Source organism: Mastigoproctus giganteus, chromosome 14 (assembly GCF_048544385.1).
Source record: "Mastigoproctus giganteus isolate SK-2022 chromosome 14, ASM4854438v1, whole genome shotgun sequence".
Taxonomy (NCBI): domain Eukaryota; kingdom Metazoa; phylum Arthropoda; class Arachnida; order Uropygi; family Thelyphonidae; genus Mastigoproctus; species Mastigoproctus giganteus.
The window spans coordinates 13,791,748-13,807,291 of NC_143588.1; the positions used below are offsets into that span (position 1 = coordinate 13,791,748).

Consider the following 15,544-nt stretch of genomic DNA (forward strand, 5'->3'; position numbering starts at 1 on the left):
AAAGGAGGTTAGACAGGCAAAGGCAGAATACAAGAAATCTTTAGCAAAGGATGCAAAGAAAAACAGCAAAGAGTTCTTTACTTCTTTCTCGAGTTTAGAGTTCTAAACTCGAGAAAGAAGGGGATGAATCAGATTCGTCCACTTGATATCGATGGTTTAACTGTTGATGATCCTCCTCAGGTAGCTAACAAACTGAATGAGTATTTTGCATCCATATTTACACATGAGGAGTTATTCGGGGAAGGGAATGCCAGAGGTGTATTAAACTATGGCAGTGAATTAAATAATTTTGTAATAAGTGAGAGCAAAGTCGAGGAGAAATTGTTGAAGTTAAACATAAAAAAGGCACTGGGGTGGATGGGATCTATCTAGTTATATTAAAGGAAGCAGCAAAGGAAGTAAGCAAACCCTTAGCCATAATTATGAGAGCTTCCTTGGACTCAGGGGAAGTACCCATGAACTGGCAATGTGCAAATATGACCCCAATTCACAGAAGAGGTTCAAAGGGTGACACACATGCAATCACAGACCTGTTAATTTAACTTCTGTTCTAGAGAAATTATTGGAAGCACTGGTTAAAGAAGCACTGCAGAATCATCTAGACAACACTTTGGTTATAGTTCAAACACAGCACAGGTTTGTTAAGGGGAAGTCTTGTCTGACCAATTTGGTTGGATACTATGATGTGGTCACAAAGTAATTGGATGCAAAAAATAATTTTGATATCACATACTTGGATCTTAGGAAAGCTTTTGATACTGTTGCACACAGAAGACTATACTGTACAAATTGAAGCTGTATGGCATTAGGGGCAAAATGCTGCTATGGATAAAGGGATGTTTCAGAAAGTGGTAATCAATGGGTGCTCCTTGCGGACTAATGTTATTAGTGGCGTCTCCAGGGTTCAGTGTTGGGTCCCTTGTTGTTTTCTATATTTATTAATAACATTGATGAAGGTATATCAGACTTAATGTCTAAGTTTTCAGATGATACGAAGGTTAGCAGGATTGTTAATGACAGTAATGGAGGTTTGCTACTGCAACAGGATCTAGAAACGTTGAGCAGATGGGCTGAGAGGTGGCAACTGAAGTTTAACATTGAAAAATGTAAAGTACTGCATATGGGTAGCAGCAGCCGGTACTCATTCTTTGCTATCAGGAAAAATTGAAAATTAAAATATACGAAAAGTAATCTAAAATATTTTTTCCTGATATTGTTACTTTAGTAGTAATATTTTTGGAATAAGAACAACAAATTACGTATATTAGCACACAGTTTAATAAGCATAAATTTATTATTCAAGTATATAAAAAATAAGTAAAAATAATTTCATAATAAAGTTTTTGTAGAATATTCCAAATTTTTATTAAGTTATCATCCAACACACTATGCTGACTTCTTTTCTTCTGTTTATGTCTGTTGCTGAATGACATTTCTTTCCGAAGCAACCACAGATCGGCATATTTTGCTGAATCGAAGCGTGTCAGTGGTGGGCCTACAATTTTAAGAAATAGTAGTGAAGAAATTGTTTTTGTCATCAATGAAGCTCTCGTTGGACTGACGATCAGATTCATTTGTGAAAATCCTTGTTCACTTTCAGTTGATGAAATTGGTATCGTACTCAGAGCGTTCATCAAATGCTTTAATTCTTCCAAAACCGTCTTTTCAATTAGGTATTCCCGAAATACACAAATTATATCTCTTTCATTTAACTGTAACCTAATTAACAATTTTCTAACTTCATTTTCACTAAATGCTAACATGTCACGTTTAGAAGGAATTAATATCTTCATGTCCTCCTTTTCCTTCTTTCGTCATTGATATTGCCACTAGTTCTTTGAATTACATGCAGTTAAATTAAATTTTTTTTTTTTTTTTTTTTTTTTTTTTAAACTGTACAAAATGTCGGTGTTATCTGGAAACAGAGATAGAGAAAATTTACGGAAAAATGTGGATTACGCACTTCCACAAAACAATAGAGTAGTAGTAGTATTTGAGGTTTTTTGGCACAAGGGCCTCTAGGGCCATTTGTGCCTGTACATGATTTAGTTATTACTAATTTCACTTTATTATTATTAGATACAATAATACAAATTTATGGGTTTTAAATACTGAAACAGTTCCTCCAAATTTGCTTTATTACCAAGAATATGTGATAAGGATAAATGTCTCACATACATGGCTATTTACAGAAATATAAAAAAAAAAAAAAAATTCTAAAAAAAAAAATAAAAAAAATGATGCTTTCAATACTGTGGATAAGCAGCTAATGGCATTGCTAAGGAAATTATTTGTCATTCTTTAGTTAGAAAACAACATTTGCTTTTCATTGGGAACTAATTTTGCTTGGTTACCTAATTCTATTACATCACTTGTATCAGTAACGTAGTGAGCATACATACCGTACTACAGCTTTTAAAAGCTGGACACCAGGTGATTGTAAGCAGGAGGAAACATACCATAGCAAGTACATGTGATAGCTACTATATGGGAGCCAATTTTGAGCTTCACTAAGCAGACTCTTTCATTACTTAAAAATTATTTTTTTAATTTATATATATATTATAAAATATTTTATATATATAAAAATATATGAGAATGCTACCTCCTTTATTAGGCTAGACAAAGACAGTAGCAAATTTAAAATTGAAAATGGAGTTCGACGAGGAGACACAACATCTCTGAAGTTGTTTATTGCTCGTGAGGAAGCTTTCAGAAGATTGGACTGGTCGCAGAAAGAAGACATGTGAACGGAGAGTACCTAAACCATTTATGATTTGCAGATGACATTGTGATCATAAACCACAATTCCAAGGAATTAGAGAAAAACCTTAATCAGTTATGCAGTCAGTAAGGATTTCGAACTACAGATGACCATGGCTAAAATAAAAGTAATGATGAACAACTATGCCACAGAAAGGGATATAATTGCTGAAGGAGTAGAAATCGAAAAGGTGGATTCATATACTTATCTTGGACAAGTCATTAGCTGTAACGATGATAAATTGCTGGAAGTCAAGAGAAAAATAAATTTCGGATAGACAGCATTCAGGAATTTCGGATAGATAGCATTCAGTCACATATTGAGGAGCAATATCCCAATTTGTCTGAAACAAAATAATTAACCAATGTATACTCCCCACCATGACTTATGGAAGTGAAACTTGGGCACTCAGCAAAAGAATGGAAGAGAAGCTGAGAACGACACAGTGAAGAATGGAACTAATTATACTGGGAATCAGACTGTTAGAAAAGAAGAGGAACACATGGTTTAGGCAGCAAACTCAAGTAAAGAACATTCTTATCAAAGCTAAAGTACTAAAATGGTCTTGGGCAGGACACATAGCTCAAAGACATGATGACAGATGGACTAAGAGAATAACAGAATGGTACCCAAGAGGAACTAGAAGAAAACCTGGAATGCAAAAATGGAGATGGACTAATGAAATTCAAGAGTTCATGAGCAGTAAATGGATGGCTATTGCCAAAACAGAAGGAACTGGAAAGTTTCTGGAGAGGTTTTCATCCTGCAGTGGATTGAAAATGGCTGATGATGACGATATAAAATCATTTACTGCCATCTAATAAAACAAAGATAATACCTCCTGGTATAGTCAGCTAGAGGGTTTACATAAATTAAGTGTTAATAGTAACATAAAATAGATAGGTTAAATGGCTTTAACAAAGGAATAAAATAAAATAAAAATGTAACAAGCTCAATGAAACCGGAGATAAAGTATAAGAAAGTTAAAAGTTAGATATGAATCTAAAATTATGTTTTTGCATCAAATTAGTTACATAGTTATTATTAGCATATATATTTTAAAATAGGTGAACTGTTTCTTATTGAGCTTAGGAAATTATTCAAAAAAAAAAAAGTCACAGAATTTTGTTGACATTTGCATTCATTGTATTGATATATGAACAATACAAGCATTTTTTATTCTTTTATGTATTTAATTTGAGACAAAATCTGATGTGAATGTGATGCACATTTTAAAATTCAACACATGCTAATTCATAATGACTGCAGATAAACTGGTGAATCATGCATTACCATATCCATATGACTCATCAAACACATTGCAATAAGTCACAACTCAACTACAACACTAAAACTTCAAAATACAAAGACAGTTCCCCAAATTTTTTGAACACACCTCACGCTTAAACAATGTTAACACGTAATGACTCACTACTGATAAATGCATCCATAATTCACAAAGGGGGATCGAAGGGTGACACGAGTAATTACAGACCAGTTAGTTTAACTTCTGTTCCGGGTAAAATAATGGAGTCAGTGGTTAAAGATGCATTGCAGGATCATCTAGACAAGACTGCAGCAATAATTCGGACACAGCATGGGTTTGTTAAGGGAAAGTCTTCTCTGACAAATTTGATTGGATACTATGATGTGGTTACAGAGGAACTGGATGCAAAAAATAATTCTGATATCATATATTTGGATTTCAGGAAAGCTTTTGACACTGTTGAGCATGGAAGACTACTGTACAAATTGGAGCAGAATGGTTAAAACAATGGCTACAATGGTTAAAAGGGCGGTTGAGACAAAAGGGTGGTTGGGCCCACTGTTGTCTTGTATATTTATCAATGATATCGATGAAGGTATATCAGACTTAGTGTCAAAGTTTGCAGATGATACAAAGGTTGGGAGGTTGTTAATGGCAGTGTGCTACTGCAATAGGGTCTAGAAAATTTGGGCAGATGGGCTGAGAAGTGGGAACTGAAGTTTAACATTGACAAACACAAAGTACTGCATATGAGTAGAAGTAACCCCATAGACACGCACCAACTGTGTGGTACTACACTTAGGGTGGTAGAAAATGAAAAAGACCTGGGAGTAATTGTGCAGTCAGATATGAAGTTTTCTGAGCAATGCAGACAGGCTGCCAGAGCAGGTCATGGGGTTTTGTCAATGATATACAGGAATTTTACTAGCAGGTAAAAGGAGGTGATTATCCCTTTGTATAAGGTAATGATCAGGCCACGCGCCTTGAGTACTGCATACAGATCTGGAGGCCTCATTTTAGGGAGGATGTAGATTTGCTTGAGTGTGTACAGAGAAGGACAACAAGATTAGTGAGGGGAACGAAGGAATCCTCTTACTAAGAGAGGCTTAAGTTCTGCAAATTGCAGTGGCTGTAGACTAGGCACCTACAAGGTGATATGATTGAGGTGTATAAGGCCTTGAATGGGTTGAGCACGCTGAATTCTGATGGGATTCTTCAACTTGCTCTAATTACGAACCTAAGAGAGCATAAATTCAAATTGGGGAAAGACAGTTGTACAATAAATGTGTGGAAATTTGCCTTTAGCCAGCGGGTGGATAATTGCTGGAACAAACTTCCATCTGTCGTTGTGAAAGTTGATAGCTTAAATAAATTCAAGGAGGAACTGGACAAACATTTAGAGGGAATGGTTGTGTGAATTAATTTTTTTTTGGCTGATGCTACATAAGCTCATACGCTTGCTTTTTTGCATATTACTATGAGACAATGAGTACTGGTTTCTGTTGTTGTCACTCAAAAATGCTAGATAGAAAACAGTTATCCAGTAAATCCAGAAACATTCTGCTACTGAGTTAGCAATCAACATGTGGAATGTTAACCTCCCAAATAAGGAATTGTGATTTTCTATCCCTCCCCCAACATTTCAGTCTACTGAAAAGTAAGAGAGGGCAGAAAACGCCACTTCTGTTTGACTGTAATGAATCACCTAACACTGATTTGAAAACATCAAATATTGAAAATAACTTTCATAATTTTAAACCTTTTCTTGACTTTTATCCAAAAAATATCGAGTGTTACAATGCAATAGCACAACTGCTCATCTCACTGTTTTAGTGTGCCTACTTCAGAATATGCCTACCATCACCCCCCCCCAAATCCAGAGACAAAATGGTTTCAAAAGAATTTTGAAAATCAAGATATACCATTCTGTATTTCTACGGAGAGAATTAAATAATAAATAATTAAATAGAAAAAAAAAATTATATTACCATATTAGTTCATACTTTTAATTATTATTAATGAATAATAATTTATTCAGTTATTATTCAAAAGCTTGTAGCTATTATATAACAACTGACAGAATTTTTAATAACTGATTTAGTTGTCTAATTCACAGTAATATTTTTAATACAAATCATAAATTCACTCATTCTGAATCTCTTCTTTACCTCTATTGAATTCATATTGACGTCATTTGCTGCATTCAAATTATATCACTAACGTTCACATTAATGCATCTATAGTGATAATTGATTATGTCATCACTGACTGTTTCAAGAGAGAGCTTATATAGTTTGCAGAATGCTGATCTGGAAAAAGAAATCTTAAGTACAAGTTGATTTGAGTCCTTGAATTACCATTCCAGGTGACACATTCTAAATATCAGGATCATTCCAAGCAAACAATTTCTATACGTCTGGCAACCTTACTCTAGAGGTTAATTTAAGAATCCCCAGGGTCCTGAGCTGGATATCATCATTCTTCTCATTGTTGGCGATTCCTTTCTACTTCTGACTGACTCTCTCTCTCTCTCTCTCTCTCTCTCTCTCTCTCTCTCTCTCTCTCTCTCTCTCTCTCAGGGTAATTTGGGAATTTTTTTGAATGGTGCAGCAGAAGCCTCAGGCTTCCTTGCACCATATGGCTAATAATAATAATAAAAAGAAATCCAAATAAGAAAAAATTAGTCAAGAAACACTAGACAACAAATGAAGAGAAAGGTAAACACTGACAAGGAGAAAATTGAGTATACTGAGTTATGCAAAACCATTAGAAAGAGACATTAGAAAGGTGTATAAAGCCTTGAATGGTTTAAGCATGCTCAATGCCGATGGGATTCTTCCTCTAGCTCAGAATAATCACCTGAGAGGGCATAAATTCAAATTGAGGAAAGACAGATGTAGGATAGACGTGCGGAAATTTGCCTTTAGCCAGCAGGTGGTTGGTAGATGGAACAGACTTCCATCCCTTGTCGTGGAAGTTGATAGCCTAAATAAGTTTAAGGCTCAGCTGGACAGGTATTTCGAACGAACAGATGGGTGAAGAGGAAGTGGTTATTTTTATTTATTTATGTTACTTTTTTTTTTTTTGGCTGATGCTGCATAAGCTTGCTTTCTTGCATCAAATGCCTCTACTAATGCTAATGCTAATGACTCAGAGAGGACATAAGAAGATTTAACACAAGAAAAGTAGCACATGCATTAAGGGAAAACAAAGGACTTAAATCAGCAGCCATGAGCAGTAATACCGAAAGACAAATGATACTGAAACTGAAGAAGATGGTGTACTTATAAATAGCAGAGAAGGCATAATTCAAATAGCAGAAGACTATTATAGAGAATTATACAAGGAGCGAAGGAATGATGCGAGCAGTGGGGGAAGATGGATTGCAAATTAGTAACACATACGACATACCTAATATCCTTCCTGATGAGGTAGAACATGTACTGAAGAAAATGAAGAATCAGAAAGCCCCGGGAGAAGATGAAGTTACTGTACAGTTGTTAAAATTGGGAGCAGGAGACATGGCACAAAAACTGGCAACACTCTTCACAAAATGCATTAGAAAAGGTGTGATGCCTAAGGAGTGAAATAATGCAACCACAGTTTTGCTGCATAAGAAAGGAGATAAATCAGAAATTGGAAATTATAGACCCATTAGCTTGTTATCACACATCTACAAGTTGTTCACAAGGGTCATTACTAACAGATTAGAAAGAATACTTGATAAGAATCAACCGAAAGAGCAAGCTGGCTTTAGGACAGGATTCTCATTTATAGATCACCTTCACGTAATGTCACAGCTAATTGAGAAAGCAAATGAATATAAAACACCATTATGCCTGGCATTTGTGGATTATGAAAAGGCATTTGACTCCATATAGCATAAGGCAATGTTTTGGGCACTGGAAAGACAAGGCACAGGTACCCCATATATTATGATTTTGAAGAAAATATATGAGAACGCCACCTCCTTTATTAGACTACACAAAGACAGTAGCAAATTGTGCAGGCAGATATGAAGTTCTCTGAACAGTGCAGATGGGATGCAAGAGTAGCTCATGGTGTCTTGTCAATGATATACAGGAATTTTTCTAGCAGGGATAAGGAGGTGATTATTCCCTTGTACAAGGCAATGGTCAGGTCACACCTTGAGTACTGTATACAGGTCTGGAGGCCTCATTTCAAGAAGGATGTAGAGCTGCAGGAAAGAGTACAGAGAAGGGCAACAAGATTAGTGAATGGAACAAAGGGTTGCTCTTATGAAGAAAGGCTTACGTTTTGCAAATTACAGTGTCTGGAGACTAGGCACTGGCGAGGTAATCTGACAGAGGTGTATAAAGCCTTGAATGGTTTGAGCATGCTCAATGCCGATGGGATTCTTCTTCTTGCTTACAATAATCACCTGAGAGGGCATAAATTCAGATTGAGGAAAGACAGATGTGTGGAAATTTGCCTTTAGCCAGCGGGTAGTTGGTTGGTGGAAGACTTCCATCCCTTGTTGTGGAAGTTGATAGCCTAAATAAATTTAAGGCTCAGCTGGACAGGTATTTCGAACGAACGGAGGGGTGAAATGGAAGTGTTTTTTTTTTTTTTTTTTGGCTGATGCTGCATAAGCTTGCTTTCCTGAATCATATGCCATTATTAATGCTTAAAATTTGAGAAAGGAGTTCAACAAGGAGACACAATATCTCCAAAGTTGTTTACTGCTACCCTTGAGGAAGCTTTCAGAAGATTAGACTGGTCGCAGAAAGGAATCAATGTGAATGGAGAGTACCTAAACCATTTACGATTTGTAGATGACATTGTGGTCATAAGCCACAATCCCAAAGAATTATAGAAAAATCTTAATCAGTTATGCAGAGTTAGTAAGGATTTTGGACTAAAGATGAATATGGCAAAACAAAAGTAATGATGAACAAGTATGCCACAGAAAGGGAAATAATGATTGAAGGAGCAGTAATTGAAAAGGTGGAGTCATATACTTATCTGGGACAAGTCATCAGCTGTAATAATGATAAATAGCTGGAAGTCAAGAGAAGAATAAATTTTGGATGGATAGCATTTAGGAAATATAGTCACATATTGAGGAGCAATATCCCAATTTGTCTGAAACGTGAAATAATGAACCAATGTATACTACCCACCATGACTTATGCAAGTGAAACTTGGACACTCATCAAAAGAATGGAAGAGAAGCTAAGAACTACACAGCAAAGAATGGAATGAATTATATTGGGAATAAGACTGTTAGATAAGAAGAGGAACACATGGTTTAGGCAGCAAACTCAAGTAAAGGACATTCTTATCAAAGCTAAAGTACTAAAATGGTCTTGGGCAGGACACATAGCTCGAAGACATGATGACAGATGGACAAAGAGAATAACAGAATGGTACCCAAGAGGAGCTAGAAGAAAACCTGGAAAACAAAGATGGAGATGGACAGATGAAATTCATGAGTTGTGGGTAGTAAATGGATGGCTATTGCACAAAACAGAAGGAACTGGAAAGTTTCTGGAGAGGCCTTCATCCTGTAGTGGATTGATAATGGCTGATGATGATGATGATGATGATGATGATGAATATACTGATCTACAGGGTATCCCTGAAAAAATTGCAACAAATTTAGGAATACATGAAAAAAAAGTTATATAAACACAAGTCCAGAAATATTTGATTAAGAAACTAAGACAATCAAAAATTTTCTTTGAACAGTAGACATCAGTAGAAATATTTCAGAAAACTGCGGTTGAAAATAAAATTGCAAATGACTGTTTACATTTTATCACTACCAATTTAAATAACCAAAACACAAACATTGTGTTCACAGTGATAGTGACTTAACCATGTGCAAAAACCTGGCATGTGACATCAGTCACCATAAGCAAGCATTCACTTCAAGTGCCAGAGATTTGTGCACCCATGTTTATATAACACATTTTTCATTGTTTTAGTTCACCCTCCAATATATAGCACTTATTTCTGTTATTATGAGTAAAACTGGACATTACATAGACAGTCCATATGTTTAAAACAATAGACAAAGACTAGTACTACATTAATAAACATTTCTAAATTCATCTATGCCTCTACAAAGAATTAAAAAACAAAAACCATGTTATGGTCTATTAAGTTTTAGAGTGACCTGATATATTTACTTTATACGAAGCTGATCCAGCATTGCAACTAATTCGTCTCTTTTCTCAACTATTTCCAGCATCTCAGAAAGCATTTTTCTTTCTTCTTCAATATCCTCTTGGGTCTTCTTCCAATCTGTTAAAAAATTTTTACAGTAATAACAAAATAGCATATTGTTTATAATTCAGAATAACAATGTAACTTATTTATGAATAAAGAATGTTTCAGTTTCTGTTTATATTAGTAGTGGGCAAATGATGCAAGAAAGTAAACTTATAAAGCATCAGGCAAAAGGAGAAGAGAAAAAAAAATCCATTCCCCAATAGTTTGTCTAGTTCTTCCTTGAATTTATTCATTTTACCCAATTCCACAACTGATGGAAGTTTATTCCAACAATTAACCATCCACTGGCTGAAGGTAAACTTCTGCACATCTATCCTGCAACCAACCTTCAATTTCATTTATGCTCAATTGTGTGGGCAGTCTGAGCAAGAGGAAGAATGACATCAGGACTGAGGTTGCTCAATCTATTGAAAGCCTTAAAATCAAATTACCTTGCAGGTGCTTAGTCTTCAGATGTTGCATTTAGCAGAAGTGAAGCCTTTCTTGGTAAGACCACCACCCTTTTGTTCCTCTCACCAATCTTGTTGACATTCTCTGCACCCGTTCCACAAGATCGACATTCTTCCTAAAACGAAGCCTCCAGGCCTGTATGTGCATACCACTCAAGATGTGGTCTAACCTTGCCTTATACAATGTGATAATCACATCCTCATTCCTGTTAGCAAAGTTCCTATATCTCTTTGACAAAACTCCATGAATTGTCCTGGCTGCCTGTTTGCACAATCACCTCAGGTCTTTTGTTTTCAATTATCCAGTGTGCAACAAGATCTAGAAAAATTAGGCAGATGGGTTGAGAAATGGCAGTTGAAGTTTAACATTGACAAATGAAAGGTACTTCAAGCAGTAGCTTACCTTGATTACTGTCATTAACCACCATGCCAACTGTTGTGTCATCTGCAAACTTCCTCAGTATCATTAATAAATACAGAAAAGGAGAATTGGGCCAGCACTGAACTCTGGGGAAAATCCACTAATAACATTAGTCCATGAAGAGCAGTGTTCATTAATATCCACTTGTCTTTTCCCACTCAACCATTCCTTTAAATCAAATTTAAAATGAAATCTTTATTATCAAGAAGAAAGAGTTAAAAAAGTTTTAATTACTAATGCAATTCAGTGACTGGAATTCCACCAATACTGCTCCCAAACGATATAAAAATGAGAGTAGGTGTCAAGTAAGCAGAGGCTGTAAAATTTTGTTATAACTACAGGGAAGTCTCTGTAGTTATGACAAATGGTTTTAGTTAAAGCTTTTGTGACCCCCTTGAGTAGTGGACAGGGGTTTGTTCCCTTTCCAGACTGGATGGGTGAGAGTAAAACAGCAATTTCCAAAATTAAGAGTAGAAACCTAAAAAAAAAACAAACAAAAAAAAAAAAAAAAAAAACAGTTAATGGAGCAGGCCTATGTGCCCAATAACAGAATAAAATACAAACGAAAAAACAAAATGAAAATACAGATGAAATTCTTTATAGTACCCTCTTTTTAATATCCTAGTATATGTGGTAGGCTCTGGCCAATTTCCCACTAATCTAATGTTATTTTACATTTGTTATAATAACCTTTGAAAGACAAAAAAATTCTGCAAGCTATAGATCAGGCCTGGCCAACCTGTGCCCGCCACATTATTTTTTGCAGCCTGCCAGATGATTCTTATACTACTGACTACACATCAGTGGGAAATCATTCACTAGCTGCACTTGGCACAATAAATAACGAGAAATATAATACTAGACCAGCCGTACTTCCCCCGAATCCCCATCACTCTTTCCCTCCTTTGAACCGGAAACTCTGCAGATGGATGTAACTGATTTACAGTGCAACAATGAATTAAAACACATTTGCCTCTATATCAAAAATAAACTTTTACATGATGTATGTAACAGTGGAAAAGTATCCAAAATTAAGATTTTTTGCACAAAAAATTGTGAGCACCTTTGTATCCATATACTTTTGTGAAACTTTCTTTTCAAAAATGAAATTTATTTGTGAGGTTTTATACCTTTTTTTTTTTTTCTTCTTTTTAACTCTCCTTTTTACCTTGGAAATCTTATTTAGATTTTTAGGCACCCTCAACACCTCCAAGGCCCACTTTTTTTCCACCTGACTGCTATACACCGAAGATTCTCAGGACCATGTGTCTAATTTCTCCACTTTCCCCTTAATCAGTTTCCAGGATTCTCTCGCCAAATTGCGGGAGAACAAATTTTAACTAAGCTAGCCAGGCATGTGTTACTCAAAATAACAAGACTCAAAGTGAAAATAAAACATGAAATTTATTACCTACATATATATATATATATATATACAACATAATAGCATATAATCTTGACACACAAAGTTAAATCAGAGATACCTTGCATATATTAGTCTTATTACAATTACCCCTCACTGGTTAATCTGATTAGACAATTATATAAAAAACATGATTCATTCTTCTTGCCTTTTATCCTAATTAACTCCTAACACTTATACATCCACTTTCCCGCTTTTTCTTTACCCCCTATACTGTTTTATATAGTAAAATGCTACATTCATCATTCAACTCTTTATTCTCACTGCACTGTTACAATATACAATATACTTGCACACAAATCTTCAGTATCCTAAAACACATATTTAACCCCAGAGGCTCACATCTGGTGAGTATGGATTTGGCACACCCAGGGTCCTGAGCTGGATATCATCATTCTTCTCTTTCTCAGTGATTCCCTTCTACATCTCTCTCTCTCTCTCTCAAGGTAATTCCAAATTATTATTATTATTTTTTGCCTGGTGCAGCATAAGCTTCAGGCTTCCTTGCACCATAAGGCTAATAATTATAATAATAATAACAGGAACACCAACAACTGGCAAAACCCAGGAATTGATAACATCTGCAACTACTGGTACAAGAAGCTCACATGCACATACAAGCAACTAGCAGAACAGTTCACTTGAATGATAAGGCACCAGGAGACAATCCTGAAGTTTCTCACCGAAGGAGTCACATATCTGAAGCCTAAAGATACAAGAAACCCGGTGAAATACAGGCCAATCACCTGCCTCCCAATGATATACAAGATCCTGACTAGCTGCATAACCAAGATATCAGACCACTTAGAGAGTCAGAACATAATGGCCGAATAGCAGAAAGGATGCAAGTGGAGGAGCAAAGGATGCAAGGAGCAATTAACCATAGATGCCGCAGTTATGGAGCAAGCCTACAAGAAGCACCGCAACCTATACATGGCCTACATCAATTACCGCAAGGCCTTCGACTCTGTACCTCGTAGCTAGCTAATAGACACCCTGAAGATCTACAAGGTCAATCCGATAGTGACAAACTTCCTAGGAGCAACAATGGCGAAATGGAGTACCACCATTAAGGTCAAGAACATCACAACCAGGCCAATCCACCTTAGAAGAGGAATCTTTCAGGGAGATGCTCTGAGCCCACTGTGGTTCTGTCTAGCACTAAACCCGCTATTCACCATGCTTAACGGCAGCAAATATGGATATAACCTCAAAGAAGGAAGAAAGAACCTGTACACCCTCACCGACCTGATGTACATGGATGACATCAAGCTTTATGTGGCAACCGAGAAGCAACTCCAGCAACTACTCCGGATCACGGAAGAATTCAGCAAGGACATCAGGATGGAATTTGGTCTAGACAAATGCAAGACCCACACACTGCACCAGGGAAAATTAGTTGGCTGAAACTACCATCTGCTGACTGGTAAAGAGATCGAAGCTATGACAGAAGGAGAGACCTACAAATACCTAGGGATGATGCAGGCTCAGCAGTTAGAGCATAAGGAAATCAAGAAGTGCCTGACTGAAAAATATCATCAGAGACTCAGAAACCTGCTGAAAGCAAAACTGAATGGAGGGAGCACAGTTAAAGCCAAAAACACCTATGCAGCTCCAGTACTAACATACACATTCGGGGTCACAGATTGGACTAACACCGAGCTAGAAGACAAGGTTATTGTTATTTAGTTTTTAGGAGCATTAGCAACTAAGGCCATATTGCTCAGGGGATATGTGGTGGTCATTCTCTGACCTTTCCGCATCCTCCGAATTCAGTGGTCACGGGCTCGAACCCCAGTCTAATCAAGAAGCGTGTGCTATGCAGTGCTGCTCCAACCCACCTGGCTATGGAGGCGCCGTAAAAGACAAGGACAATGATGACCAAGAGCCGCCAACACCACCAGAAGCCAGCAGTGGAGAGATTAACAATAGCTTGGAAAGAGGGTGGAAGGGGCCTGATAGAGCAACAGAGCACCACTCCACCAGGCCAAAAGGAAGATAGATAAGTGGTATATCCCCCCCCCCCCTCAACATAAGTGAGGAACCCCTTCCTGCCCAGACGGTAAAAGAAACAAAGTTGGAAAGATGGGCAAAGAGGAGACTCCACAACGGAGACCACAATGACCTCCATCAAGATCACATTGCTTCCAATGCATGGCTCACAAGCGGGACGCTCTTCCCCGAGACTGAAGGATTCATGCTGGCCATCCGAGACAAGGTAATCAACACCAGAAACTATAGAAAATACATCGCAAAGGGGCCCGGAATGTCAGATGACACATTAGCATTAGTAGAGGCATATGATGTGATGCAAGAAAGCAAGCTTATGCAGCATCAACCAAAAAAAAAAAAAAAAACCACTTCCATTTCACCCCACCATTCATTTGAAATACCTGTCCTTAAATTTATTTAGGCTATCAACTTCTGCAACAAGAAATAAGTCTGTTCCACCAACCAACTACCCGCTGGCTAAAGGCAAATTTCCGCATATCTATCCTACATCTGTCTTTCCTCAATCTGAATTTATGCCCTCTCAGGAGACTATTCTGAACAAGAGGAAGAATCCCATCGGCATTGAGCATGCTCAAACCATTCAAGGCTTTATACACCTCTATCAGATCACCTCGTTGGTGCCTAGTCTCCAGACACTGTAATTTGCAAAACTTAAGCCTTTCTTCGTCTACATCCTTCTTGAAATGTGGCCTCCAGACCTGTATACAGTACCCAAGGTATGGCCTGACCATTGCCTTATACAAGGGAATAATCACCTACTTAACCATGCTAGAAAAATTCATGTATATCATTGACAAGACAACACGAGCTACTCTTGCAACCCGTCTGCACTGCTCAGAGAACTTCATATCTGCCTGCATAATTACCCCCAAGTCCTTTTCATTCTCTTCCACTGTCAGTGCATACCACAGAGTTGATACGTTGCTCTGGGGTTGCTGTTTCCCATAAG

General features: G+C 37.0%; 1 protein-coding gene across 1 annotated transcript in view; it reads right to left on the reverse strand.

Moving 5' to 3' along the window:
• Positions 1–15,544, reverse strand: part of Mical (Molecule interacting with CasL) — a 624,164-nt gene that overhangs the window by 12,222 nt on the left and 596,398 nt on the right. The window contains exon 26 of the mRNA XM_090389022.1: positions 10,187–10,301. Within this exon, the coding sequence (XP_090245148.1) occupies positions 10,187–10,301 (115 nt within the window). The remainder of the gene's footprint in view (positions 1–10,186; positions 10,302–15,544) is intronic.